At 40.7% G+C, this 27,628-nt stretch overlaps 1 protein-coding gene across 12 annotated transcripts in view; it reads left to right on the forward strand.

Moving 5' to 3' along the window:
* Window positions 1-27,628, forward strand: part of PAM (peptidylglycine alpha-amidating monooxygenase) — a 270,816-nt gene that overhangs the window by 146,553 nt on the left and 96,635 nt on the right. For all 12 annotated transcript variants that reach the window (XM_080932647.1, XM_080932652.1, XM_080932651.1 and 9 more), the window contains exons 4-7: window positions 476-533; window positions 9,420-9,507; window positions 21,249-21,334; window positions 22,480-22,563. In XM_080932647.1, the coding sequence (XP_080788773.1) occupies window positions 476-533; window positions 9,420-9,507; window positions 21,249-21,334; window positions 22,480-22,563 (316 nt within the window). The remainder of the gene's footprint in view (window positions 1-475; window positions 534-9,419; window positions 9,508-21,248; window positions 21,335-22,479; window positions 22,564-27,628) is intronic.

Genomic DNA, 27,628 nt, shown 5'->3' on the forward strand with positions numbered 1-27,628 from the left:
TTTTGATAAGGGAACAGACTAATTTGAGATTATGTTGATTTCTTCTAAGAATTAAATAAAAATGTAAAATAAGAGAGTAACCATATGCAATATTATCTCTAAAACCAAATATTTGTGGTAATTAAATATCTAAGCTGAAATCATAACTGCCCCTTACTCTTTTGAAGTCATATGTATTTTCTACATTTACAATGTTGCCTTTTAAATATGGCCTTGATAAATTTATCATCCATGATGATGACCCTTGTAAAAAAAGTTCCAGAATTGTTTATAAAAGCACCATAGGGGGGAAAAATGTTGTGTATATAAGTTATCCACACTTAGATCTTCTAAGGTGCTGACTAGCCCTCAGCAGACTTTCTCACCTCACTGGAATGCTTCTGTGGTCTTAGAGGCCAGGTATTTAAGAGTTATCATTTCATTCTGGTTCTTAGGCATTTAACCTGAATTCTTATTACATTTCTCTTTTTAACAGTCTGACACATACTTCTGCATGTCCATGCGTCTGCCTGTGGATGAGGAAGCCTTCGTGAGTAAGTACACTTTGGGTGGTGGGGGAAGGGAAAATAGCTATTTGAGATCAGTAAGAGGTTCTCTGATGCTTGTGCGTGTATTAATCTCCTACTGTCATTTTCCAAAGTGCATGTATCATGCCTGATGCAAAAGGAGATACAGGCAGCCACTGGAGACAATATTACAAACTGTATCTGGAGAGAAACATGAAGAGTGGTAGTTAGGGTGTTGTGTGCAGAAGTTAGTAGTCGCCGGTGCGGTGTGGTTCTCTTGTACCGTACTGGCTTTCTGTCTGTATCTGTATCCTTACTTCCTCTGCACTCAACGAAACTATTCACTTGATGGTTTGTGTGATAAATAGACTACGCTGAGAGTCAACGTTAGGAAATGTAGTATTTTATCCATCAGACAGGTAGGTGGGTAAAAAAACAAAGGAGAGAGGAAGAAAGGGTGGAAGAAAGAGAAAGAACACCCAGTCTCTTATATTGTAGGCTAAGCAGACTTTGAAATGACAGGTCCTTCCCAGATTTGTTTCAGTCACCTAGGAGAAGTGACAAGGCACCATCTGTTTTGGTCTAGATTGTTTTAATTTAAGCATCCCTGGTGACAGACTCTCAGTGTGTAGGGAAGGAATGGGATTGACAAATTATTAGTGTTGATTTGTTTGTTTGTTTTCTGCTTTTCTTTTCCGACTTAAAATGTTGATCTTGGGAAGTTAATGGTAATGAGAGCTGTACCTTAATTCCAGACAGCTAATTTTCAAGTGGGCTGTCTGAAACGGCTATTATGTGCCTAGTAAAACGTACAAAGTGTAGCCATGGGGCAGCCTGAGAATGAATTTTCATGAGGTGATTCCCTCAGGAATGTCCATTATAGACCTGCAAAGCCAGAACAATTTGCATGGAGTTATTTCTCCACACCCTGGCTGCAGCAACAATGACAAACAATCTAAAGCCAGCGCTCTGTCCAGAACTGCTCAGTAGCTGATCCCTGAGAAGGAGAGTAACGCCAGGACAGGTCGAACATTGCCTGGAGGGTTTGGGTGTAGTACTTAGACATTTCTGAGAACAAGCTGAGGAGAGTCAGCGTTCTCCAAGTCTAAAATGAGTAACATTAAAAATAGAAAAACAACTTACATTCCTAATTATACTTCTTGGAGTATCCCCAAATGTAACTTAAAATGTATTCATTCATATCCTTGTGTTTGGCTGCCTAGCAGAGAATAATATTTACCTATAAAAATGGACCTTTTTTTTTTTTGCTTTACCAGTATTATGTCTTTCCCTGTTTATGTCCAGGGTTGGTCTCACTTCTTCGTATTTCACACTTGCTTTTTGGAGAAGGCCACAAGGCACACCTGTGTAAATACAGTTGTCATAGGTCACTGCAGTATTAAGGGTTTCACGTTAACCATTACTGGTTTGTTTCTGGAGGTTGGCAGTAGTATATGGTTTCAGGGCTGGTCACTCTAAGGACTATAAATAAATCCTGGAATGTGCTGTTGCTGTTGCAGTATTAATGTGTTTACTTTCACATAATTTGAAATATGAAGTCCGAGTAAATATATTCAGTCAAGCAATTGAATACTCCTGGGAAAACGCAGGAAGCTCTGTGTTAGAACCAGGATACTAACATTTCTTTATTTTCATGGCATCTCTCTTCTAAGATTAAAGTGTGTGTAACTCTGAGGTTCTCAGTCTTCTGTGATCCTAACACTTTTTAGCATTTCTTCCCTTTTTATTGCCAGGATGGTTGCTTGCATGATACATAATTTCTGAGCTGTTGGAGAGACGGTTTCTATCAGCAGGAGTCTTTCGGTGAACTGTGCAATTGGTGGCCTGTCACTAACAGTAGTAGGACATTCAGACTGTAGCAATGAAAACCAATGGCTAGCACCAACTGATCATCTCTGCAAAGGCCTAAGTAAGGCCTTGGTGCCAACACTGCATGTTGGACAGGTGGCTACAGCGTGCTTCTCAGAGTCCCAGGTAGAAGCTGTGGTTGCACGCCGACCAGAGGTTACCCATCCCAAGGGAGCCCCAGGAGAGATGATCACTGTGTGTTTTTGTGGCTTGTTCCAGATTCTGAATCTCAGAATTTATTTTTTTCTGATAACTAAGATTTAATAAGACTCCTTTATTAGATTAGGTTGAACAATTTGTTTTATTTTTTATTTTATTTTTTTAAAAACTAGATTATGGCAGCTCCATTTGCTCTTTCTTTTCTTAAGATACATGGCTGCTAAGGACAGCATCCTCTCTTCCTGTATATGCACACACACAGTACCCACAAATGCATCTATATACCATACAAAAATTAATAATTCTCAGTATTTGTGTGTGACTTATTTAACTATTTTAAAATAATACACTTACTGAGAAATGTCATGACCACATCATGAAATTAATGTACATACATATATCATACTTACATGTGAGTGCATAACATCTTTAATGTTATTTAGACTTATGCTGAAATGTACATTTAGATTCATACTGAAATAATACATTTGAATTAAAATAGCTATTCATTCTAATGGTGATATGGAATTTTATATTTCAAACACAATGTTTCTAAAACATTGCTTTGTTTATAACAAAAATTCAGAGACTCGCCTGGATAGAGGTAAGATAAAATCTGCATTTGACCACTGAACTGAGGCGCTGTCTAAAAGGTGTTTTACAGACACTCAGAGGAATTGGCTGTGACAGCGGCTCACTCAGCCAAGAAATTTGACTGTCATCTTCATCTACTTGCTTTCCCTCACATGGGTGACCAGTAAACAAATGTGTCTCTTCCTTAGTGAGTGATGGCGGCTCCTTACCCATCAGGTCACACTATACATGTGTAGCTGAATTTAGAAATGAATGGAATTAATCTAATGATTTGTTGGTTCTCTTTTTCTTGGGCCTTTGTGTTGATTATTAAGGCACTTGTGGTAGAGAATTGCTCAGTTAGAATATTTCCAAATGCAACTGTTCTTAAACAACATTTATGCTAAGGTGAAAACTATAGAAATACTATGATTTTAATACTAGATACTGTGTCAGGGGAGACCAAGGTCTAGTAAGGTACAATGCTTAGATATATATTTTTATGGGCTTGACAGCAGTAAAAAAAAAAAAAAAAAAGCATGTGTGTGGATGTGCACCTGTATGTGCGTATCTTTTCCTTGCTTACTAGAATTTTATCCAACATATAGCCTTCTGTCTCACAGATGATCACTGAGATCCCCCCCCCCACAGAACAGGAATGTCTTTATAGATGTAATAGTATAGTCTACTTGGGGAAATCCCCAAGAGGAAGTATGAAAGTTTTGATTGGGACCTATATCCATGGGTGAAGAGTATTCCAGGCACCACCCAGAATGAGGACCCAGAATCATGCTGAGCCCAACCACCAGCGACAATATTGGTTAAAAGTAAGTTCCAACTAGACTTTGAAGTGCCTTCAAAGCTCAGCGTCACCATGTTCTGGGCTACTTGATGAGGGGCAAGTTAACACACTGCTCTCTTTACATCTGTCTGTGGAGAGAGAAGTACATGTGTGTCTAGCAAGGGGCAATGTTCAGCAAACACTGGCACTTGTATTGCTGGGAAGAAGGGTTATTTTACAGAGTGAACAGGTTGTGTAGGTGTGAAGCATGTTGAAAACTGAGGTCAGAAATAATGCAATATTATGAATGGCCTTAAAGGCTAGAATAGGCATGTAGGTTTCATTGTGTAGAAAGTGAGTCTGGGACCACTGGAGGAATAACACAAAAACAGAGCTTAATGATGCTTAAACCATTTTATGTCTTACAGCTTGGATGATAAAAGTCTATTTATTGATTCTTTAGTTCACTCTTCTATTACTATTAAAGGCAGTTTTTAAATGCCTGTCATCTAGAAGTTTAATTCCTTCTTTATAACTGAGCTTTTTTTGTTCACTCATCAGGATTATCCCACTTGCAATTTATGTTCAATGTGTTTCTGCGTTAATTCTCCAGCAGCAGCTGATAGTCCTCATAACCTATGTTACATATTCATTATAACTCACACAATGTCGTCAGTATCAGTGAGTGTTAATGACGGCTCTCTATTAAGCTTACTGTTTTAAACACTCATATAGAAGGTCCTTGGTGCAGGATTGCCCTGTGTCGTGTGGCAGCCGTTAGAAGATGAAGGGTTTGCTTCTGGCTTCTCACACACTAGAATGCTGGGATCCTTACAGTTGTAGGTTTTTTTTCTCAATGGCGGCATTATGAGCATTAAGGTTTATTCTACATTTAAATTACAATCCAGAATATTGCTATCTTCAGTTGTAGTCTTTATTTGATAGATATAAAGAATTGCTTATGGTAGTGATATTAAGAACTGAGGTCTTTTTTTTCATTAATATCTCATATTATTCAATTTCTTGGGCAGTACACTTTCCCAGCTCTAGTGAGTATGGCTTGAATTGCTAGAATATTAATATAGTAAATCTTTTCCTTTTTTTCTTTTTTATTCTTTTAGTGTTTTGAGGGGACAGTTGTCATCATGTATGGAGCTCAGAAGGCAATTTTGGGGAGCTCTCCTTTTACTATATGCATTGTAGGGATCAAACTCAGTTTGTCAGGCTTAGCAGAATGCTTTTGGCTGCTGGCCAACCTCTGCTATGCCTGTTCTTTAGCACACATGCAGACTTAGTCCAAAGCCATTCCATGTGTTTCCTGGATACACATCATCAGAAAGAAATGATATCATATAGCATAGAATTTTAGGAGTTATTTAGTAGGGCAATTAGAAAAATCAATTTTTATCTCTAGAAATTATTTTTAATTTTGTTTTCAAAGAAACCTTTTTTTATTTCGAAAAGTTAAGATATCAGGGGACTCTAAAATTTACTAAGAGTGGTTAACCAAAACCAGAGTGTGCAGTCACAGGAGAATATATTCAGCTACAAAGAGTGTAGCTATAATCAGGATCACCTTGATAGGCAAGCCTCCTACCACTGGGCGAAAACCCATGCCGACATTATTTTAACAACAATATAACATAGGCTAAAAAGTACTGTTACAAAATTATTTGGTAGCATCTCATAATATCCATTCTATGCTAAAGAAGCTATTTATTTAAACAGAATAATTCCACTGAGAAGAAATATAAACACATTTAAGAACAGGTATCTCAACATGCACACATGTATGTGCATGTACTCACACACATGCACACATGCAAAGTCATGTACTCACACACATGCACACATGCAAAGTCATGTACTCACACACATGCACACATGCAAAGGCATGTACTCACACACATGCACCCATGCAAAGGCATGTACTCACACACATGCACACATGCAAAGGCATGTACTCACACACATGCACACATGCAAAGTCATGTACTCACACACATGCATACATGCAAAGGCATGTACTCACACACATGCACACATGCAAATGCATGTACTTACATACATGCACCCATGTATGCGCATGTGTTCAGTTGGCAGTTTTTGTCCAATTCCTGTACTTAGACAAAAAGGGTGATGTAGCCATTTCTGTTTGTAACAGGGTTCTTTATCTGCAAAGGGATGTCTTCCAGGTCGCTGGTTCCTCCACTAGGCTGAGTGTGTTCTTCACACTGTTTCCACATCATGGATTTGATATATCCAGTTTGACATGCAGACCTGGAAATCCACTTGGAAAGGAAATATGGAGAGAGAACCAAGTGTTCAATGAAAATGTCCTCTGGGTCGCAGTCGTAGACATGTCTATGACCCCGAATTATAGTCTGCCGTTAGCTAAAGGAGGCCACAAATCCCTAGAACTTCATGCCCTTGGAGCAGACTTTGCTTAGAGCTCCAGAAATAGAACAAATTGTCTGTCTTCTTATGTTGTCTTTCATTTTGGGTGACATCACCCACTGGGGAGTCCACCAACCTGTATGTTTTTACTGCCACCTCTTGCCTGTCATTGATGTAGAATGAGCTACCACCTCTTCATTCTTTTCCTTCAAAGGGGCTTAGTTCCCAGGGCTTGCCCTGCGCAGTTTTCTCTGCCCATACACATCAAGTGATCTTAAATGTTAGTGTCTTTTTCCAAGTAAGCCGCTGCTATCTTTCTGCCCACCTGGTGGACTGAGGGCAGTGGCAGCTGATGAGTTATGACACTTGTGTGCGCTCTCAGAAGGCTGGGGTCTGAGAGCTGTCACCTCTCCACAGCGGTGTTTGTCCCGCCTGGCAGAAGGACACGGTCATGGCAGTGTTTTCCTCGCTCCCAACTCCTCCCTGGCATCCTTTCCTTTCTTTGGTAAATGACAGGACATCAGAGGATTAGAGAGATTGTAGTGATTTCTTTTAAGATATGGTGTTATTTTCGTAAATTTTGTTTCTTGTTCTGTTGAGATCTACAAAACCATGTATGTGGCTTCTGTCCATTCACGAGGGTTGGAGACTTCATGTTTCTATGGGAAGTAGAAACCAAACCAACCCAGGAAATGAACCTGTCAAACTGTCCTTACCTATTTGTCTCGTTTAAATGGAATTTCCTGAGCACTACAGTATTGTAAGTCATCTGATGTTTACTTTAGATTTACATTTCAATATGATTTTTTTAAAAAGCTGGAGGTATTTTTCATTTCAGTTTGCAATGATCTGTAATCTGAGATGCCATTGTAAAAATACGTGGATATATTTTTATTAGGGTTTGAAAAAAAGGTAGCTAGCACCTTGTTTTACCTTATTGTATAATTTCTTTAGCATTTAAATTGCATCTTGCATTTCTGAACAACTATGTCAAGAAGAACAGGTTTTGGGGGGAAGGCAGTATTTGTTTTAGAATCGTTTTCAGGAGTGGAAACTGGGATTTTCCTTTTGCCACTGCTTGATGGTGGATTTTTCTCATTTCAGAAGCAAAGTCGGACTGGGATCGAGTCAGGGTTTGATGTAAAACTAATAAGTAGCAGTTAAGAACGTGTGTCAAATTCTGTTATCAAAATAGATGGTGAGAGTTTCTCCTTTCCTGCAAAGGACGGCAGAAAGTCCTTGTCTAAGCAGACACTAGGTATACTCACTCCCTCCTTGTAAAAGGCAGGGCATGGCTCCCTTTTGCCTTCATGAGCAGTCTCTCTCATCTCAATCTCCTTATAAAATTATTGATAGCTCACCTTTCTTCTCCAAAAAAAATTTTTTTTTGCTTTGTTTCTCCAACAAAGCCTCACAGCATTAATATAAAACAATCCAACTATGTTTTCTAAAGGCATCCTGACAGTTCAGGGTTTTCTTTGTTCCTTTGTCCTGAGCCTTCTGCAAGGTTCCTACTTCTGTTCCCACACCCTCAACTGATCTTTGTAGGCAGTTGAAAACACATGTCATATTTACAGTCACACATAAATAAAAATGGACCTTGGCTGCTTCTTTGGAGATTCTAGCAAGGGGCCACAGTTCCTCGTATACTCCTGACTAAAGCCTGACTGGTCCTCAATTAATTTGGAGCACGCAGCTTCTGGAGCGATACACATGGGGCAGTCAGGGAGGAAGCAGATACACGCTAGCCAACCAGATCAGCCGAATCAACGCTAGCAACTGATGGCTTGGTAGATGTCACGTGAAGTCACAGCCACATCCTTTTCTCTCTTCTCTTGCTAACAAATTTTGAGTCCCTACGAACTGTGAGCTGTCCTATCTTTCAATTTCTTCTTACGCCCGAAGCACCTTCAGTCTCCTTGGTCCACTGTATTCTTTGAGAAAGCAGAGCCTCTGGGCATATGTAGTAAGTCTGTATTCTAGGCATCCTCTTCATAAGCTTTTTAAGCAGTGGTATTTGAGCTGTAAGTTCTTATTTTCAATGCAGTAACTGAGAGGCACATGGTTTCCTGTGGAAATTGTAGGTTAGCTTGACACAGAGCATGCTCCCGGTGTTTTCTGAGCTGCCATCTCTAACGAGACCCAGGCCACAATTCGATTTAGAGTGTTTTCATTAGATACTACTCATGTCTTACTGTGTGTTTTATCAACAAATGATGCTTTATTAACTTCGTCTAGAAACCAGACAAAATGGGCAAAAGGTGCCTTAAGACACATTTGATATTAGATATTGTGTGCCCTGGAGGCTATTCATAAACTGCTACTACATCTAGGTAGCCCTTTCAGTGAGGACGAAAGGGGACAAAATATCCCACCAATGAACGGGAGGCTAAGCTTAATATCAACCATTAATTATACAGCTGTGAAACTTACGTCTGTGTTCTGCACTGGTGTTTGCTGATTGTGTCATCTTCCACACTGGTTTTGTAAGGAAAGGGACATTGGCTGGCTGTTGGGTAGGTGCCAGGATCTTTCACACTTCTGAGTTTATAAAGATACATTTGCACACATATGTTTCTTCCTGGAAAAGTCTTGTTTATCTCTCTGATATGTTCAAGCACTACCTTAGACACAATGACTGCTATTGTGATTTAAGGCGATATGGATATGTTGTGAGCACTCGCTGCGATGTTTTCTGCATCATTGTGTGATGTTTTCTGGTACACAGCCCTCAGCTGAACTCGGGAAGGAAGTATATTGTGAATACATAACATGGAGCTTTCACATCATACCCTCATAGCACACCACATTAAAGGGGACCGTGTGTGTGTGTGTGTGTGTGTGTGTGTGTGTGTGTGTGTGTGTGTGTGTGTCTGTGTGTGTGTGTGTGTTAATAGCAATCTTCATTAGCCTGTTAATTATTTTCTCTTTTTCATATGCAATAGTTTACTATATTACGAAATCAAATTCTTTTAACTCATACTCACCTTAAAATATCAGGGCATTTTATGAAGAAAGCATCAGAGCGTATTTGTATATGGCTGTTCACGCTGTGGAAAGAGACAGTCTCCTCTGACATTGCCACACACACATATAACTTGCATTCACATCCGTGTACCCTTTTCTCCTGACAGTTGACTTCAAGCCTCGCGCCAGCATGGATACTGTCCACCACATGCTGCTGTTTGGATGCAATATGCCCTCGTCCACCGGAAGCTACTGGTAAGGATTGGTGGGCTCGCAGTAGAAAACCTGTGCTTCTTACAAGCACGCATTGTGTTTATCTAAGGACTTTACAGATGACTAATCGGCAAATAACAGTTCACTGACATCCTGTGGCTCTCATAATTGTTTTTTCTTCTGTTTGGTATCAGTCTTTGTCACTGATTAAATGTTCATACAAAGTTCATTTAGATTATTGATATTCTGACATCAGTTTTTGTACAAGTCACATTTCCACCCAAAAAGCATTGCAGTTCTGTTCATCCGAGGCTCCTGTAGGCTGTGCTGTATCTGTTTTCTGTATATATCTATAAATATCATTTTATTTATCTTACTTTCTCTTCAAAGCAAGTGTTTCTGTGCATGTCTTCCTGATGAGAAGCCAGAAGCTCGGGTTTTCTAGCTTACTCAAAGGATCAGCGGGGCATACCTTAAAATGTCTCATTCCAAAATCCAACTGTTTTCAATTTGACCATATTGTCCACTGTTTATTTAAGTAACTATTACAGTTTTAGGAAGGAATTTAATCACATGTGGGCTTTCTGTTGTGCCATGACTAAGCAATAAACTATTCTTAAATGCCTATTCTAGAACAGCAGAAACAATGTGGGGGAATTTCTATGGCAAATTCTACCCACAGAAATGTATTCTATAATTATGTCTTGAAATTTCTCTTTCATTGTGCTCTTTAGTGTTATTGAAGAGCTGCGAAATCTGAAAAATACCAATATATTCTAAGCCTCCTACTTATCGCTGACAGTTGGAGCCACTGTCAATGTTTAGGAGCCCAGAATGACTACCATGTTTTGCCATTATCCACTGGGAGGTGGCTTCTTCTGAAATTCTGCTACAAAGTCATGTAGACTGATTTCTCAGTGTATCCTAATATTCATTAGTCTGACGTGAGGCTTGCAGCAACTGCTTTCTCGTCGTTTTCTAATAAACAATTGCAATCTGTATTTGAAACTTGGAAAAGCATGAGGCAATTAGTGCAATCCTCCAGAGACCGAGAGCCATCAAAGCATTTGTTAATAGGCTTAGGCTGTTTGATGTAATGGGCATATCACATAGGAGCCGACCTCAGGTGACTAGGTTTATATAAAAATGGAATCAGCAAATCACAGTTAATACCCTTTGGTACCAATGTTATACTTTTATCTCTTTCATAAATTTTTGTAAATAAAAATTCTCCATTAAAAGATTATTCTTTGATATTCTTTGCTGAATCTTGTGCAACAAATCATATACTTTATTTTGCATGCTTTAAAATTATTTCTTCTACAGCTAGCAATATAGTCTTTTAGTTTGGAGAGTGATTAAAACCGCGAGAAGGAATGTAAGCTCTTCAAATGTGCTTTGGCTTTACCTTGTCTGGGAGGAATGGTAAAACCCAAGAGCACTTAAAAGCTCCGAGGATCCTAAGTGTTAAAAATTATATACGTAAAAATTCTCTTTATCATTTTCATATCACAGGACCATCAGAACAATCACATCCTTTAAATAAGTACCTTTAGATATTTATTGGTATTCTTAAATGCACGATTTTGAAACTTTAGTTTTATAGAAACTTTATATATGAAACATACTGCCAAAGGGTTAAAGTTTGGGGAAGGAGCCATCAAAGGGAATGCCTGCGAAGTGAAAGTTATAGGTATTTCTGTATCTCTCTGTGTGTTGTTTTGCTAAAATTAGTGTTTGAACGACAACAGACAGAAGTGAAAAAGTAGCAAGCCCACACCCTGATGCCCAGTGTTAGCTGCCGAGCTTGTCAGGTTTATTGATTTTCGATTTGTGCGAGATCAGTCATAAACCCCCGTTATGCCAACATTCCATAATTCTGAAAGTACGCATTGCATGCCTTCTAGGAGTCGGCTGAGAAAGGCGGGCTCCCAGGGACTGGGGCTGTGCAGAGGTTAGTTCACCTCAAGCGCATATCTGCTGTGTATTGTTGGTGCGATACACTGCTGACTAATTAGAATTTTGTGTAACGCTGAGTCCACATCATTTTAAATGTGATTGAAACTACTTGCCTGGTAGCACGTTCCCATTTAATCTATAGATTTGTAATAATTGCTGAGAAGCCAGAAAACAAGGAAAATAATTGATGCTCTTCTTCTTCTTCGTTTAGCCAAGCCCCGAGTCTTCATTTAACGTTTGAAAGTAGATATAGGAGCCGTTCAGTATGCAAACTAGAAGACACACATTAAATAAGACTGCGGTTCTACTCACTTTGGCTTTACAGTCTAGCCTAGCATTCTAGTAAAAGCTAATATAGATTCTTCTCTCCAGGATTTGGCAGGCCCCATTCCTCTCTTTAAAAAATTAGAATTCATGGCACTTCAGGAGCGAATCCTTCTAAGTTGCTTCAAAGGACATTTTACTTACCACTCTCACTGCTTCCCAAGCACAGCACAAGAGAGCCTGAGGCTGCTCTCCCAACATTTGCCTTCCTTTCCTCTCACCTCAGTCACACTAGCAGCAAAATTACGCCAGCATCAAAAGTTTTAGGTTGCAAATATAGCATCCAACTCTTCCAAAATAGAAGGCATTTAAGTAGATCCTCCAACTGTCACAATTACTATTCAGCGGGACATCTGTATTGATTATTGATACTTAATAATATCAGTAACTTGTTTGTGATCTAGGACACTCTCCAGAGAGCACATCTATTTTGACAATGTGCAAATGCCTATTCTTTTACCAATCAAGCCTAGATTTCTTGTTTTCTTCATGATTGTGAGCTCCTCTGTGCACCTCTCCCCGATGTCTTTTTCAGATGAGAGTTTGCTTTCGCTACATTTCACTCATTGGAAAAAAGGCGTGCGTCTTTAATATAGGAAGCATTTCCCCTGAAATTATGAAGTCATAACTCACCCCCTGTCTTCAGGCAGCACGTACCATACGGAGGCAAAGAGCTGCTCTGACGCTTCACTGTGGAGCTGCCCTCCTTTGCCTCTGTAATTGCCTCTTTCTTCTCTTCATTAAAATATATTTACAGTTATATTAAGTTTACATGAAAACAGTAGACACAGCATGGAGCACTTTTCATTATGTAGTCATTTTAATTTTAAAGTTTTTTTTTTCCCTTCCACACACATTCGAGTCTTTTGTGTCTCGTTCCAAATTAGCAGCTCACACTGTTAATGTGTCTAGTTAATTATATGCATGTGCACTTAAATTGCATACATTGATGTGAACCTTTTAATATACTGTGGGGTGGTCTCTTTATAGTTCGATTGGGCTGATGCTCAGTTCCAAATTAACATATCTCCGGAGGATGTAAATAGGGACCAGCTGATGGAGCAGCTCTCTGATGACCCAAGAAGGCAGGATACCTGTCAGACGTAGTATAATACCTCTGGTCGATGTCTGTTATTGCAAAAGACAATTAGCCACACCTAGGGACCAATGGTGACGACTGGGGGAGGGCAGGAGCAAAGGGGACAGTAGTATGATTGACTGGACTGTGTGTGAACATCAACATTTAGGCACAGCAGATGTGATGGCTGAGTGTGCGCCTAAGCAAGCGCTCTGCCACTGCTCTGCCACTTGCCTAATCACCAGCCCTTCATTTAGGGATCAAACAGAAATGCAGCTCATGAGTTCTGCCAAATCTAAACATACACAACTCTCCTAATAACTAGCAACTAGGTGTGTCTTAGAATATAAAGTTCTCACCGTTCCTTTCTAGGAATTCATTGTCACATCTTCATTTTATTCAATAAGTAGTTATTCACTGAGCGTTTCAAGATTTGAAAAAAAAAAATCATGATTTTTGTTTTTGTTAGGTGAATTATTTGACATTCAGGGTAATTATTTTGAACTGCTTTTTTAAAGATGTATCTATTTTTATTTTATGTGGTATGCCTGTGTTCACATACATGCATGTATGTGTACTGTGCTTGTGTATTGTGCCCCCAAAGCCAGAAGACAGTGCTGGGTGGGGGCTCTGAGTCAAAGGCCTGAGAACTGCCATAGGCAACAGGGCGGAACTGAGATTCTTGGGAAGAGCTCTAAGGTCTCTTCACTGCCAAGCTGCCTCTGCGCCCTGGGGTGCTTTTTTACTAATATCATTCTAATATTTTAGAATTTGTGATTACAGGAGTCTCATTTTCTGTTCTGCTGAGTGCAGATCGTGGTGCTTAAACAACTTAGAGCAAACAAAGATGGTTTTTGTCTTCAAAATATTGGGTGACTTAGGGGTGCTAATGTAGGGAAAAATGACTGCAGATACTCATTATGTGCTGGATACTTCCAGATGTTGAGGGGGTTTGTTTCAAAAGTTTGATAAATGTTTTGAATGATCAAGGAGATACATATGTGTAACCCAACGTAAACATCGAATATTCATGGCATCACACAAATATGAACAATTTTATTTTCTTTGTGTATCAGTAAAATTGTTCCCATGACCCAAAACACCTTTATGACAAAAATACAGAATAATATAAATTGGGAAAAATACCAGGCTATTAGGCTGTTAGAGTTAGTGGGTTTTTAAATGTATTCTTCGTCATGTGCTGTGGTATGGTTGTCTGTGCTTAGCAGAAACTATTTTTAGCTCTTATAATTAATTTTTAATTTTAAAACTATTTCTAGTGACACTTCTGGCCAGCGCAACTTTAAAAATCCAAGAGGGCTGTTACAAGTTGTTTGATGTTTTTTTACAAAGGTGGAATCCCAGCTGGCTAAAGGAGGCCATTTCCAGCTGTAGGAACTCAGCATCTTTCTCAGAGTGCCTCACCATCCTCTGAAGAATTAGCCTGACTCCCTTTCAACTGCTTCTATTTATCAGCCACCTGCTGTGTGCCTTTAAATGCCACCATCACAGATGCTGATTGGAGGAGGGAGAGGCAAAGCTAGAGCAGATGCATGCCTGTGTGGAACACCTCCCTCAGCTACTCATTTAAAGCTTATGCTAGAGATGCTGTTTCCCAGATAAGGCCCTCCTTTGCCGCTTGCCTCCTGATCATGTGCACGGTGCACACATGCTGCCCTTTGCAGATTTTCTGTGTCCTCCTTGCTTGTCATCAAACACCCCAGAGTGACACTCAAACTGCTTTCTGCAGTACTTTGTTTCTTCTTCCAACATAAGAAACTTCAAAAACATTCAGCAAACAGAACATCCGCCTCGGCATAATAAAAATAACAAGCCTCCAAAACCCATACCACCCTTCATTCTAGGCACCATGTGAGGTACATATAAGGGCAGTATTTTGTCACCAGTTTCTGCCGGACTAGAATGAAATGGTTCATTATGCATTTAGTTAGAAAAGGTCTCTACTCCTTGCTGATCTTGAAGTGATTTTTTTTCTTCCATCTCCTGAGTGCTAGGATTGAACCATCTAGTCTTGCTTACATTACATTACAGTTGCCCTCTTAAATGCTAGGCAAGATCTCTACCCACTGAGCTACATCCTCAGCTCACCACGTCCTTCCTGTGACTTTAATACTGTAGCTGACATACATTAGGGGAGAAAACATCCGATCCCTGGTTAAAATACAGTGATTATATTCCCTGGTTCATAATCTTACTTGTGCGTTTTGGAGTCAGTAGGAGAAGCATCTGTTGATAGTTAGTGCCATGCCTATAAACATTTTGACAGTTTCCACAAAATACATAACATACAAGGGGCCTGGGGTTGGCTAGAGAGACGGTTCAGCAGTTAAGAGGACTAGATGTTCTGGAGGATCCAGGTTCAATTCCCAGCATGCACAGGGCAGCTCACAACTGTCAGTGGTTCCAGTTCCAAAGAGTCAGACATTCCCTTCGACCCCAACACCGAAAAACAACCTGACACATAGGGTAGGTATTTTTAAATGGAACATGCTGAATGCTTTTGATCATCTTTTCTTACAAGACTGGCATCTGAGTTAAAGTAGTGACGTCACATAATTAAGTATCTTGGGTTCGGACATTGTCTCAATAATTATCACAGTCATTATTTAACTATCTTAACCTGTACTGATGTTTCTTTATTCACTGAACGGGGCTTCTAATTCTGCCTAGTTGGCTCTGAAAGAGGAAGCTCTGAGATGCACATAGCATGATCAGTGTTCAGCCTCCACGGAAGAGATGGGCTGTGGGGCTGAGAATTGAGCTGTATACCCTCAGTTCTTACATTATTGCTCCTCTCGTTGGGATGGAGTGTGTCAGGGTTAGTGCCTATGGTGTTGCTTGTCAAATCGCTACCATACATATCTAGTTTCCTGGTTAGGTGTTCTTTGATTGTGTGAGCACCTAATTCCTGCAATGGAACTACTGAAGTTCCCATGGGATTATCTGAATGTACAGAAGAACTCTATTGATTCTAAAGCACTGGTTAATGATATTTGGATACTTAACCAGGACCAGTGCAATTTCGAAAGGCAATGATATCCCACCCACGGAGTTTATTACATTGTATTTCTCAAAAGAACTAACAAAAAAAAACTCTTAATTTTTCTGGCTATGGTTGCTAGTTTGCTGATGTATTACCATTTAAATTTAAGGCCTACCTGTATTAGTTTCACTTCCTGTTGCTGGAATAAAATTCCCTTACAAAAACAACTCAAGGGAAAAGGATTCATTTCAACTCACAAGTCAAGCAAACGTCCCTGTGGCGGGGAGGTCAAGACGGCAGGCGCCTGAAATGGCAGGTCACGTCATGTCTGTAGTCAGAAGCAGAGTGCTGAGTGCTTTCTCTCGGTTCATTTTATCCATTCTATATGCAGTCCAGGATGCCTGCCCGAGACAGGGCACGAATGGCAAGTGAGATGGCTCTTACAACAGCAAATCACCTAATCAAAATAAGTCCTCACAGGGGCCCCAGGAGCTGAACTGACCCACACAGTTGTGCCTGGAAGCTGGCTCCCAGGTGATTCGGGTCCTGTCACATTGACAGTCAGCAGTAACCATGGCAACGCCATGCAGGACCTGACAATTTGGACTTTATTATTTTAGCCGTGAGAGATCATGAGGTGTCATTGCCCATCTCGCCCAAGCAGCCTTAGACTTGAGACAGCCCTTAGCAGATTCTAACCAGTGAGTGCCTCAGCGGGTACTCAGACAGCTATCCAACATGACGGCTGGCTCTCACGGAGCTTGGCACAATCAGAAAGCGTTCTCGTGGTTGGAAAGGGCCCGTAGGTTGGAGGTGTAAAGGCTTCTACAGGAAAAGCCCAAAACAATTTTAATTTAACATTGATTGTTGCCCTGATCGCTAAGTTATCAAGGCCCTTGTTTCTTTGATGAATTGTGAAACTGTTTCTGTGCCACTAGGTCCTGTCATCGGCAAAACTCATGTCTCCTGACACCCCATTTTACCGTCCTCCCTTAGTTCTCTCACACAGTAGATTTAAGATTATTTTCAGTATCCCGATGTCTTTCTGTGAGCCATCATTACATAGTCTTGTATTTAATGTGTGTGTGTGTGTGTGTGTGTGTGTGTGTGTATACTGTCTCTCTAGCCAACCCCCAAGCCTATATATATATGAAGGTGGTTTAATACAAACAATTATGCTGTGTGTGTGGGAATTTTGCTTGCATACATGTCAGTACAGGCAGCACCTATGTGCAGTGCACACACAGGCAGGGAGAGAGTGTCAGTTCCTCTGGAACGGGACTTACATCAATTATGAGCAGCCACAGGTGCAGGAGACCAAACTCGGGTCCTTGGGAAGAACAGTCAGTACTCTTGACCACCGAGCCGTTTCTCCAGTCACAAGCTAAGGTGTTTTTTATTATTATGTTCATTTTGATGAGTGTAGATGGATGGATGGATGGATGATGGATGGATGGATGGATGATGGATGGATAGATGGATGGATAGATGGATGGATGGATGGATGGATGGATGATGGATAGATGGATGGATGGATGGATGGATGATGGATAGATGGATGGATGGATGGATGGATGGATGGATGGATAGATGGATGGATAGATGGATGGATAGATGGATGGATGGATGGATGATGGATGGATGGATGATGGATGGATGGATGGATAGATGGATGGATAGATGGATGGATGGATGGATGGATGATGGATGGATGATGGATGGATGATGGATGGATGGATGGATGGATGGATGGATGGATGGATAGATGGATCATGGATGGATGGATGAATGGATGGATGATGGATAGATGGATGGATGGATGGATGGATGGATGGATGGATGATGGATGGATGGATGGATGATGGATAGATGGATGGATGGATGGATAGATGGATGGATGGATGGATGGATGGATGGATAGATGGATGGATGGATAGATGGATGGATAGATGGATGGATGGATGGATGGATGGATGGATGGATGATGGATGGATAAATGGATGATGGATAGATGGATGGATGGATGGATGGATGGATGGATGGATAGATGGATGGATGGATGGATGAATGGATGGATGATGGATAGATGGATGGATGGATGGATGGATGGATGGATGGATGGATAGATGGATGGATGGATAGATGGATGGATAGATGGATGGATAGATGGATGGATGATGGATGGATGATGGATGGATGGATGGATGATGGATAGATGGATGGATGGATGGATGGATGGATGGATGGATGGATGGATGGATAGATGGATGGATAGATGGATGGATGGATGGATGGATGATGGATGGATGATGGATGGATGGATGGATGATGGATAGATGGATGGATGGATGGATGGATGGATGGATGGATGGATGGATGGATAGATGGATGGATGGATTTATGGAAGCCAGAAGACTTCGTCAGGAACTATGGGTGGTTGTGTGTGCTAGGAACCAAACCTAAGTTTTCTGGAAGATTACTGCGTGTCCTTAACCACTTAGTCAACTCTGTAGTCCCAAGATTTATTTTCGAAGTTCTTATTTTATCAAATCTGACAAAGGTCGGATATAAAATTATTTGACTTTGTGACTCCACCTGAAACTTGATTTTAGAACTATGTGTACGAATCATGTCTTTGGGTACCATAATACCAATAGGAGTTTATCCTCGTATGATCTCTGTCTGTAAATCAGTGACATGACTTGTGAAAAAAGAAATCACGACAGCCAGAGCCATCAACTGTGCTTAGCTCTGCGACCTTTGGACTTGCCTGAACTGAGTGCGGCGTGTTTACAGTATTCCTAAGACGGAAGAGAAGCTGGGCGAGCAGTGACTCAACTGCGTGGGTGCTTAGATTTTGCTCTCACTGTAAATATTTAATTTTTATTTTATATGCGACAGTGTGGTATCCTACTCAGCTGAGTTATTCACATGTCCGAACTTGTAAAATGAAAGAAGCAAACTGAACCACCTATTGCTAACTGCCAAGCACAGTGGCAGAGGCTGTGAGTACCAGGTGGAAGGCATAGCCTCAAACCTCGGGCGCCCCCTTCCCCCACATCTGGCTTACAAAGTGGATGCATAGGCCTGGTCTAAGACAGTGCTGTGGCTAAAGAAGGGAGTTGGTGATGGGGTCAGAGGAAGCTTCCCTGGGAAGGAAAACTAGAACTCAGCCTTGAAGCTGAGTGTATAGTTGTCAAGCAGAGAGTTAGGAAAGAGTTCCCCCAGACAAAGAGCAGTGGGAAGGAGACGTGAGAAAATGCACAGCGCTGTGGCAAGAGCAGAGGGGTTTTCTCCCGAAATACACCGAGGTCTTATGTGTTATGTGCTGTGTTACAGTATACAATATTTCAGTTTCATTCATGGGAACATGTGAACCATTTTGAGCCAACAAATGGCATAAATGTATAGCTAGAAATATTTACTAAACGAGTGTTCATCTGCTTCCTTGTGGTCATACAGTAAAAACTGACTAACATATCAGAAAACAATTGTCCCAACACTGTCATCACACCGATGCTAGGCACTTGTATATTCATGATCCTTGTTGAAAGGTTGGAAAAGTGCCACCCAGACCTTCGTGTTTTATCAGCTCACAGGGAGTGATGTTCAAAGTCCACCACATCTGACAGCCTCTTTTCTTTAACTATCGTACAAAGAAGCCAAAGATGTTTATAGTTTTGGGCACTGTCCAACACCGTAAGTCCTTTAACACATTTGGCATGGGGATGTTATAAACATTTGTTCCAAAACACAGTTATCACAAGGCAATGGTCCTCTGTGTTTAGTGTATCGCAGTTGACAAGAGCGGTAAGAAACAACTAGTTGATGTGTTTTACGGTACACATTACATACTCTCTCTGGAGCCTGATTTAAAGGAGCAAGACCGTTTACTAAGGATAACATCTGTGACCCCCTGGTCCTGGGTCTCTCATTCTTAATTCTGAAAGATAAGACTATCTGCGCTGACATCCTTTCTCCACCAACCCCATTTGTAGCAGAAAATGTGGCAAGAATTGCTGTCTCTGAGTTTGAAGGAGAGATGGAGTTACCAGTGTTTCCTGTGGAGGTAACCTACATACTTCCATTTCTGTTTCCCTCCAACCTGTTTAAGAAGCCACAAAAATCTGCCTTTCCAATCTCTCAGACCACACACAGGTAGTGCTTTTTTTTTTTTTTTTTTTTTTTTTTTTTTTTTTTTTTTTTTTTGCGAGCCATCTACTGCCAACGAAGCTGTATTTGTCTTCATTCTTGATAGTTTTCATCCTTTGTGATCCGTTTTATTTCCTGCCTCTGACCTTGTTTGGCCCCAATTTTCCAAAACACATACATAAACTCATTGCATAAAAGAAAAACAGCCTGACCATGTTTTAAACAAATCTAATTCAAGAACAGGACAAACTGGGAGTTACAATCTTGTTAGAAACAATGCAATTTGCCATCAACATATCATATTTTAAATCAGGTCTACCAGAGGTCTTGACTATGCGAGTTCCTGTACATGCATACATCATTACTATAGCCCTGTCAAAGGGGCTTCCGTATATGAGCTGCCAGTCTCTCAAGGGATGATAAACACATCTAAGAAGCATAAGAGTTAGAGGTCGTCCAGTGGGATGGACCAAGGGTGGAAAGAATATGGGCTTTGTGCTTGAGGGTTCTTATCACCATGCATGCCTATTCTCACTGGATAACTTTTTATGAACTGAGTGTTTTATTAAATAGTGCATTACAATGGATAGTGCCTTAATTTATAAAGAGCCTTCCACTTGTATCTTGTCTGATTCACAGAGGAAAACATCCCCTGCATTACAAAGCAAATGGAAACAGAGAACTAAATGACGCTTGTACCACATGAAATAATATATAAATGCAAGCCAGTGTGCCACATGACATGATTTATAGAAGCAAGCCAGTGTGCACTGTTTTTTTAAGTGTGTGCATGCGCGTGTGCATGTATAGTATAGTATAGCCAAAAGCCCAAACTGTGTGCACATATTTTACTTATCCTCTGAAGGTACACAATTGCTGATACAGCCAAAGATGTATTAACATTACCTCCCCAGTCCCCAGAGAGCAAACATGGATGGCATTATTATTAACCAAGGCATAATTCTCTGTCAATTAGCCTTGGCTTATGCAGGGCCCTGTTTGGAGTCCCGAGTACCTGACTGCAGAGAATGTGTTCCACATCGATGTGTCCAGGTAGAGTCTGTGCATCCACAACACAGGATTGTTTCCCTTCCACTTTCAGGCTCTCCTTCCATGCAGAGATTGTTCCAGCCTTTCCTGGGATATCAATCCTAAGAGTACAATAAATATATATTCATGTGTCTGACTTTAAAACACCTGCCCAAATACGGAGCAGTTTATGGATTTCCCAACCCACATAGTCATAACAGCAACTTTTTTTTTCAGGTTTTGTGATGAAGGAACCTGCACAGATAAAGCCAATATTCTGTACGCCTGGGCAAGAAATGCTCCCCCCACCCGGCTCCCTAAAGGTATGTTTAAAGTGTCTTGGATAGTCTAACAAAAGTGCATCAGCTTTCCATAGTCCTTTCTAAAAAAACTGTTGCCAATGTTCCCATATTGCAGTTTCTCACTAGAAGTGCCAACATCACCTACTTTGCACTGAGAGGTAGTTGGTAACTCGTTTGCTCTTGTAACAGTTTGGATCCCATGAGAAAATAATCAAGGAACCCTCAAGCCACCTTTGGCCTGAGGCGCACCTGCTCTCAACAACGGGAACATTTCACAAGCCGAGAGCCCAAGAAATGAAACAAATTGCTGTCTCAGCATCAAGACTTTTTTAAAGTCCTGGAACCTAGGTATTTAATGTAATGCCAAGCCCAGCTTCCAGTGTCTGAGAGTTCTGCCAAGGCCCTCTCTTTGCTTAAATGCTTCAGAATATTAAGGAAGGTGCACGGTTCTGTTGCGGAATGCACGTGCTATGGTCTGAGGATGGGCCAAGGATTCAGACACCCTCCCTAGCTCATGTCATCACTAACTGAACTCTGCATTGCTTCAAATCAGCCTGAAATTGTGCCTGCAGGCTGCCGTAGACCCACCCACAGGCCTGAGCATCACAGGTCTCCCTGGTTGTGACAGGCTTTCTGTGAATAAAATGTCTGCATATCTTCAGCCCTGCATTAACGAACTCCACATGAACAGTAAGGCTGTCCGTAGACACATGGACGCTGTGGTCTAGTAGGCACCTTGTCTCCTCTCTTGTCACTTTTGAAGTCACTTGACATGTGGGAAGGAAAATAGTCACTCTAAGATACTCCTAAAATTCTATCTCCTATAATCAGTTAGAAAATACAAAATTTATTAATTTTATTAAACAAAAATAATTTTTCGTGTGTTTGTTAAATAGCCAACAGGGACAGAATTTTGTTCCACTATTCCCTTCAAAATGAGTGATCTGTTTGGCTAGAGACCAGGAACCATTCTGATTTAAACTGGGAATCATGATTAGGTTCTGCTCAAGCATTCTAGCCAACGGAGTTTCTTTCATCCTCTATATGCTGATTTTAGATGGCATAAGTCATTTTATTGCCTGTGTCTTTCATGACCTGTGGCCCAAAATGACCACTTAAGCCTCAATTTCTGTAATGACAGTGTGCCTTGTTTTATAACGGTTTAGGTGTTGGATTCAGAGTTGGAGGAGAAACTGGAAGCAAATACTTCGTCCTTCAAGTTCACTATGGGGACATCAGTGCTTTTCGAGGTACGTTTAAAAATGCAGAACTGAAGGAGGTACTCAGTACTTTTCCTCTTAAACTCGATGTGTGATTATCTGTGTAATAAAATGAAGAATTACCCATAGACTCTGCCCAACGGGGAAAGCTGCCTTTGGTTGCTTTACTTTGTAGCTAACGGGGGAATGGCTTTGTTTTTAAAAGTTATTTCACAAGGCAAATTTCCATGCCAATGTTTTTGGGTTTTTTTTTTTTTTTTTTTTTTTTTTTTGGTGACTTAATTGCTTGTGTGACTATATCAGAAGAGTCACTCCTACCCATCCCTTCCATTAGAAAGCATAGAAGTGACCGCTCACTTACTTTACTGTGAGCAAGCCACTGAGAGGGGTCTCAGACTGTACAGCAACTGGTATGTTTCATATGTAATCCACACCGCTACTGCCTGCCTGCCTCCATTGTCCAAGGCACAGATCCCAGTCACTGCTTAACATACTAAATACTCCTACACCACCTGCTTTACCTGTGGCCTCTAGTGAAAATATCTTAGGTCTGTATGGATGTGGCACCTGTTAATAATAATTCTGATGACCAATGGCTTAGGCAGGAAGTAGGAGGCGGGACATCCGGGAGGCAGAAAGGATTCTGGGATAGTGCCGGGTGGGAGATTTGCCCTGGAAGATGTGATGAAAGGGATGCATGGTACCTGAGCACAGGTAACCAGCCATGTGGCAGAATGTAGATTAGAATAAGTGGGTTAGTTTAGTTACGGTCTAGTCAGAGAAGGACCTAATGGTATGACTAAGGTACATGTAAATATATCCTGAGTCTGAGTCTTATTTCTAAGAGCATGGGGCTGGGAGGACAAACCAGATCTGACTTCTAGAGTGTTCAGTGTGCATTTCATTTAATTGCCCCTTCTCCTGTTATAGAACTATCAACATGATGAATAGGCCCTGTTTCCAAGGCAACCAAAATTGGTGCTTCTTAGTTGCTCTGTGGCATGTAGCCAAATTCCAACTATATTTTGAGTTCATGCTCTTAGTCCCATGACATTATAAATAGGAACCAAGTTCTCTTCGTCATTTTCCTGTCCTGTGCTGACATATACTTCCTCCAGAATCCTGTAAGGTAATCTGTGTCATTACTGACCTGACACATTTCCTTCTTCAACACCTTTGATTTCCATCCAGTTGCAAGTCCTAGACGTCTGTCTGTCTTTCTGTATCTATGAATTAATACAGTCTAAGGCAGAAGTTCTCTGCCTTCCTAAGGCTTCATCCTTTCAGTATAGTTCTTCATATTGCATGACCCCAAACAATAACGTTATTTTGTTATCACTTCATGACCGTAATTTCACTACTATTATGAATTATAATGTAAGTATCCGATAGACAGGATATCTGATATGTGACCCTTGTGAAAGGTCATTCAATACCCACCCCCCCAAGGGGTTAAGAACCATTTTTCTAGATCTCTTCTTGAAAGACCCATTGTAGTGGCAAACTCTGCAGTCTCAGCCCTCAGAACTGGATCACCATAGTGTCTTTCTCTATTAAATTATGTTGAAAGGAATAATTTTATGTAACTGAAACATTTCAGTTAGACACATCATCAGGTAAGCAAGAGCCTACAGACCAGAGTACAAACCTAACTCACAAATAAGATTTGTATTTATATTTAAAAAATAACTCTGGTTATAACAAAATACTCTTTCATCTCCACACCAGAACTTAGTTCTGAGCTGCTGGTGGTGGAGATTGCTGAGACAAGGTTTTACTGAAAGCAAAGAAATAAAATAATGTTTGTATTTGAGGAATGGAGCCAGCAACCATTTTCTCTGGAATGCTGTGTATGCCATCAGTTGGGCCTGCAGCGTCTTATGCTGCCTGTGAAACTGAGGGGGTTTTAGTCGTGGAAATGGAAAACAGTATCTCTGAGTCCACAGCCAGACCCGCTCAGTACACTCATGTGCACACAGCCAGATTCTCTGATCCTCGGGAGACACTGACCTTTACTGTTAACATAATTCCTCATAGATTTTTCTAGAACCCCTGACAGAATGCCTGCATTCCTCAGAGAAAATGGATGAATGGGCACTGCTGTTAGCAAACACAACACTTTAATAATTTAATTTCTTACTGTCGAGTTCATTTTATAATTCATGTTTAATAGTAGGGTAATAATGTGCTGGTATTTTAATATATAAGCATGTAATTATTCTTACTGTAGGAGACAGATGAGAAATTTTATGTAGTAACTTTTCTCTTTTCTAGGATAGTTTTTCCTGAGAAGCTATATAAAAGATAGAGAGACTCTAGTATTAATATTCACAGAGCTTACTATAATTTTTAAAAAGGCATATCGCCAGGTGCTTGCTATTGCTGCTCCTCAGATGCTCTCAGCCAACCATTGGACTGAGAATGGGGACCCAATGGAGGAGTTAGAGAAAGGAAGGAAGGAGCTGAAGAGTTTTTCAACCCAATAGGAAGAATAAACAATACCAACCAACCAGACCCCCCAAAGCTCCCAGAGACTAACCCACCAACCAGAGTACACATGGAGGGACCCATGGCTCCAGCCGCACATGTACAGAGGATGGCCTTATCAGACATTAATGGGAGGAGAGGCCCTTGGTCCTGTAAAGGTTCAATGCCCCTTTTCAGGGGAATGCCAGGGCAGGAGGCAGGATGGAGTGGGAGGGTGGGAGAACACTGTTATAGAGACAGGGGGAGGGGGATGGGATAGGGGGTTCCAGAGGTGAACCAGGAAAGAGGATTTGAAATATAAGTAAAGAAAATATCCAATAAAAATATATTGTTTACTCTAATAGAAAAGTGTAAAGAATAATTCTCATAATTCATTCAGTGCCATTATAAATTATCTTGCCCCTTAAGTGTTAGGTGGTATAGAACACTAAGTAAGCACATGGGAGAGTATCAAATTTCATTGAAATAATGCAATAGATGCTTTACATTTTATTGAGTTGGGGATGGGGAGAAATTGAATTATAAAACTCAAGACTATCCAACTTTAGTAAGCCCGGTGCAGTTTAGGAGTCTTTATAAACTAATAAATACTGTTTTGAAAAGCAGTTTTTCCATTTCATAAAAATATATCATTTAAAAATAGAAGTTTTCTTCTCCTATTGACTAAAGAAGAGACATTTTTTAAAATGAGCTACATGTTCAAATTATGTACCAGTTTTCATGGTTAATATGAAAAAATGACATTGAGCAAAGCAGAAGTAAATAATGTGCTTTATGTCTGCTTGTGTGTTTCGGGGACTGTAAGAAACAAAGGAAGAAAGGAGACTTGGTGAACAAGAGGGTGCGTCATCGTTAGGGAAAAAATGATACTCTGTGTGTTTATAGCACAGTTTTCATTCCAAAAGGAGAGTGGCCGAGTTCCTCCGACGGATGTGCCCCTGGGTGCGCTGTGGTCCCAAGACAGTAGTTGTCAGCAGGTTCCTGCGGATGTGGACGGGCCCAGGCCTGCATCAATTCCCCACTGAGTCATTTATGTTGCAGTAGGTTCTGTGCAGGATCTTTTACTTCTCTCCATAAGCAATCAGAAGAGGAGAAAACAACATCCTCTGTTTATTAAAATGCATTAAGTATGGGTGTTACGTCTGTGTAACTGGGCATACAAGTACATGAGCATGTAAAATGTCAGTACTTGGATACCAGTGAAGTCAGTGAAGATTTTAACTTTATGACTTAAAAACTAGGGTCGATATTTTATGTATACAAATGACATGGCTTCTCGAGTATCACTCGGAATTTGTTTCCTACTGAAAAGTAGGAAGATATTTTTCCATTTACAGAATTGACTTCTTTAAAAAAAAAAAAAAGCAATTTTAAAATAAAGCAAAAACCAAACCAAAACAAAGTACCTTCTTCACCTTGTGGGATTCTGGACAATCAGAGAGTATAACCTAAAGCCAGAAAGTCTGGCACTGTGATCTCTAGCAGTAGGGAAAAGGGCTGTGAGCTCTGTGAGATTATACGCAATGCTTGTGTGCTTTGTAAATTATACCAAACGTGAAGCTGTAAAAGCTTCCTGTAAAAACAGCTGGCTTTATTAAATGCCACTCACAGGCCCGTGCTGACGCAGGATATGCCACCCTTCCTGCCAGCCAGCATTTACTCTAGCACGGGTACAAACACAGACTGTGTGCCCAGGAAGCCACAGTCTTCTCGGATGAGCACTCACTCCATGTTATCTGCCCACAGAAACAAGGAAATACTGCTAGGCAGGAGTTTGGGCTATAACCGTTTACAATAGAAAAGGAACATTTGCTATTTTTCAAGGGTATGAGACCATCTATAACAAAGTCCATCAGTGCTGTCAGGGCTGTTCCAGTTGTGTGATATTTTCTGTTCCCTGAACAGCTTTGGTTTACAGTTCAGCTGTACAAAAAGGAAACAAAACGCAACAAAAACCTGTCCTTAAAGAAATAAGAATAGGAACAGGGATCCCATCTGTTCTCCCCTACCTGACAAAATTATCAGCTTGACTGGACAGAATCATCCAGGAGACATGCCTCCTGGCAAACCTTCCTTAATTTCTAGATTGTGTTCATTGAGGTGGGAGCACCCCACAGTAACTGCACACACCACTCCTTTCTGTGGGATTGGGTCCTAAACTGGATGAAGCGGAGAAAGCTAAGCAAGAGCGTTTACCCTGCTCTCCCTCTCCTTCCGGCCTGAAGACATTGTGACCAGTTGCTGTCCTGCTCCTATGATTCCCCCATAAGGGACTGTCCCTTTGAACTATAAGCCCAAATAAGATTTCTTCCTTAAATGTCTTTTATGTCATAGCACCAGGACAAGTAGCTAATGCATTCCACAAAGCATCTGATTTTGTCTATTTTTTCAACAAAGTCTTGTTCTGAAAGGAAATTTCTCCTGAGATTATTTTTAGGGTTACTGAATTCTTTTTTTTTTTTTTTTTTTTTGCATTTTATTGGATATTTTATATATGTACATTTCAAATGTTTTTTTCCTCCCCCCACTCTTCCTCTTTCATCCCCTCCCCCTGCTTCTATGAGGGTGCTACCCCACCCACGCACTCCACTCCCACCTCATCACCCTG

Source organism: Micromys minutus (genome assembly GCF_963924665.1).
Source record: "Micromys minutus genome assembly, chromosome: 19".
NCBI classification, from domain to species: domain Eukaryota; kingdom Metazoa; phylum Chordata; class Mammalia; order Rodentia; family Muridae; genus Micromys; species Micromys minutus.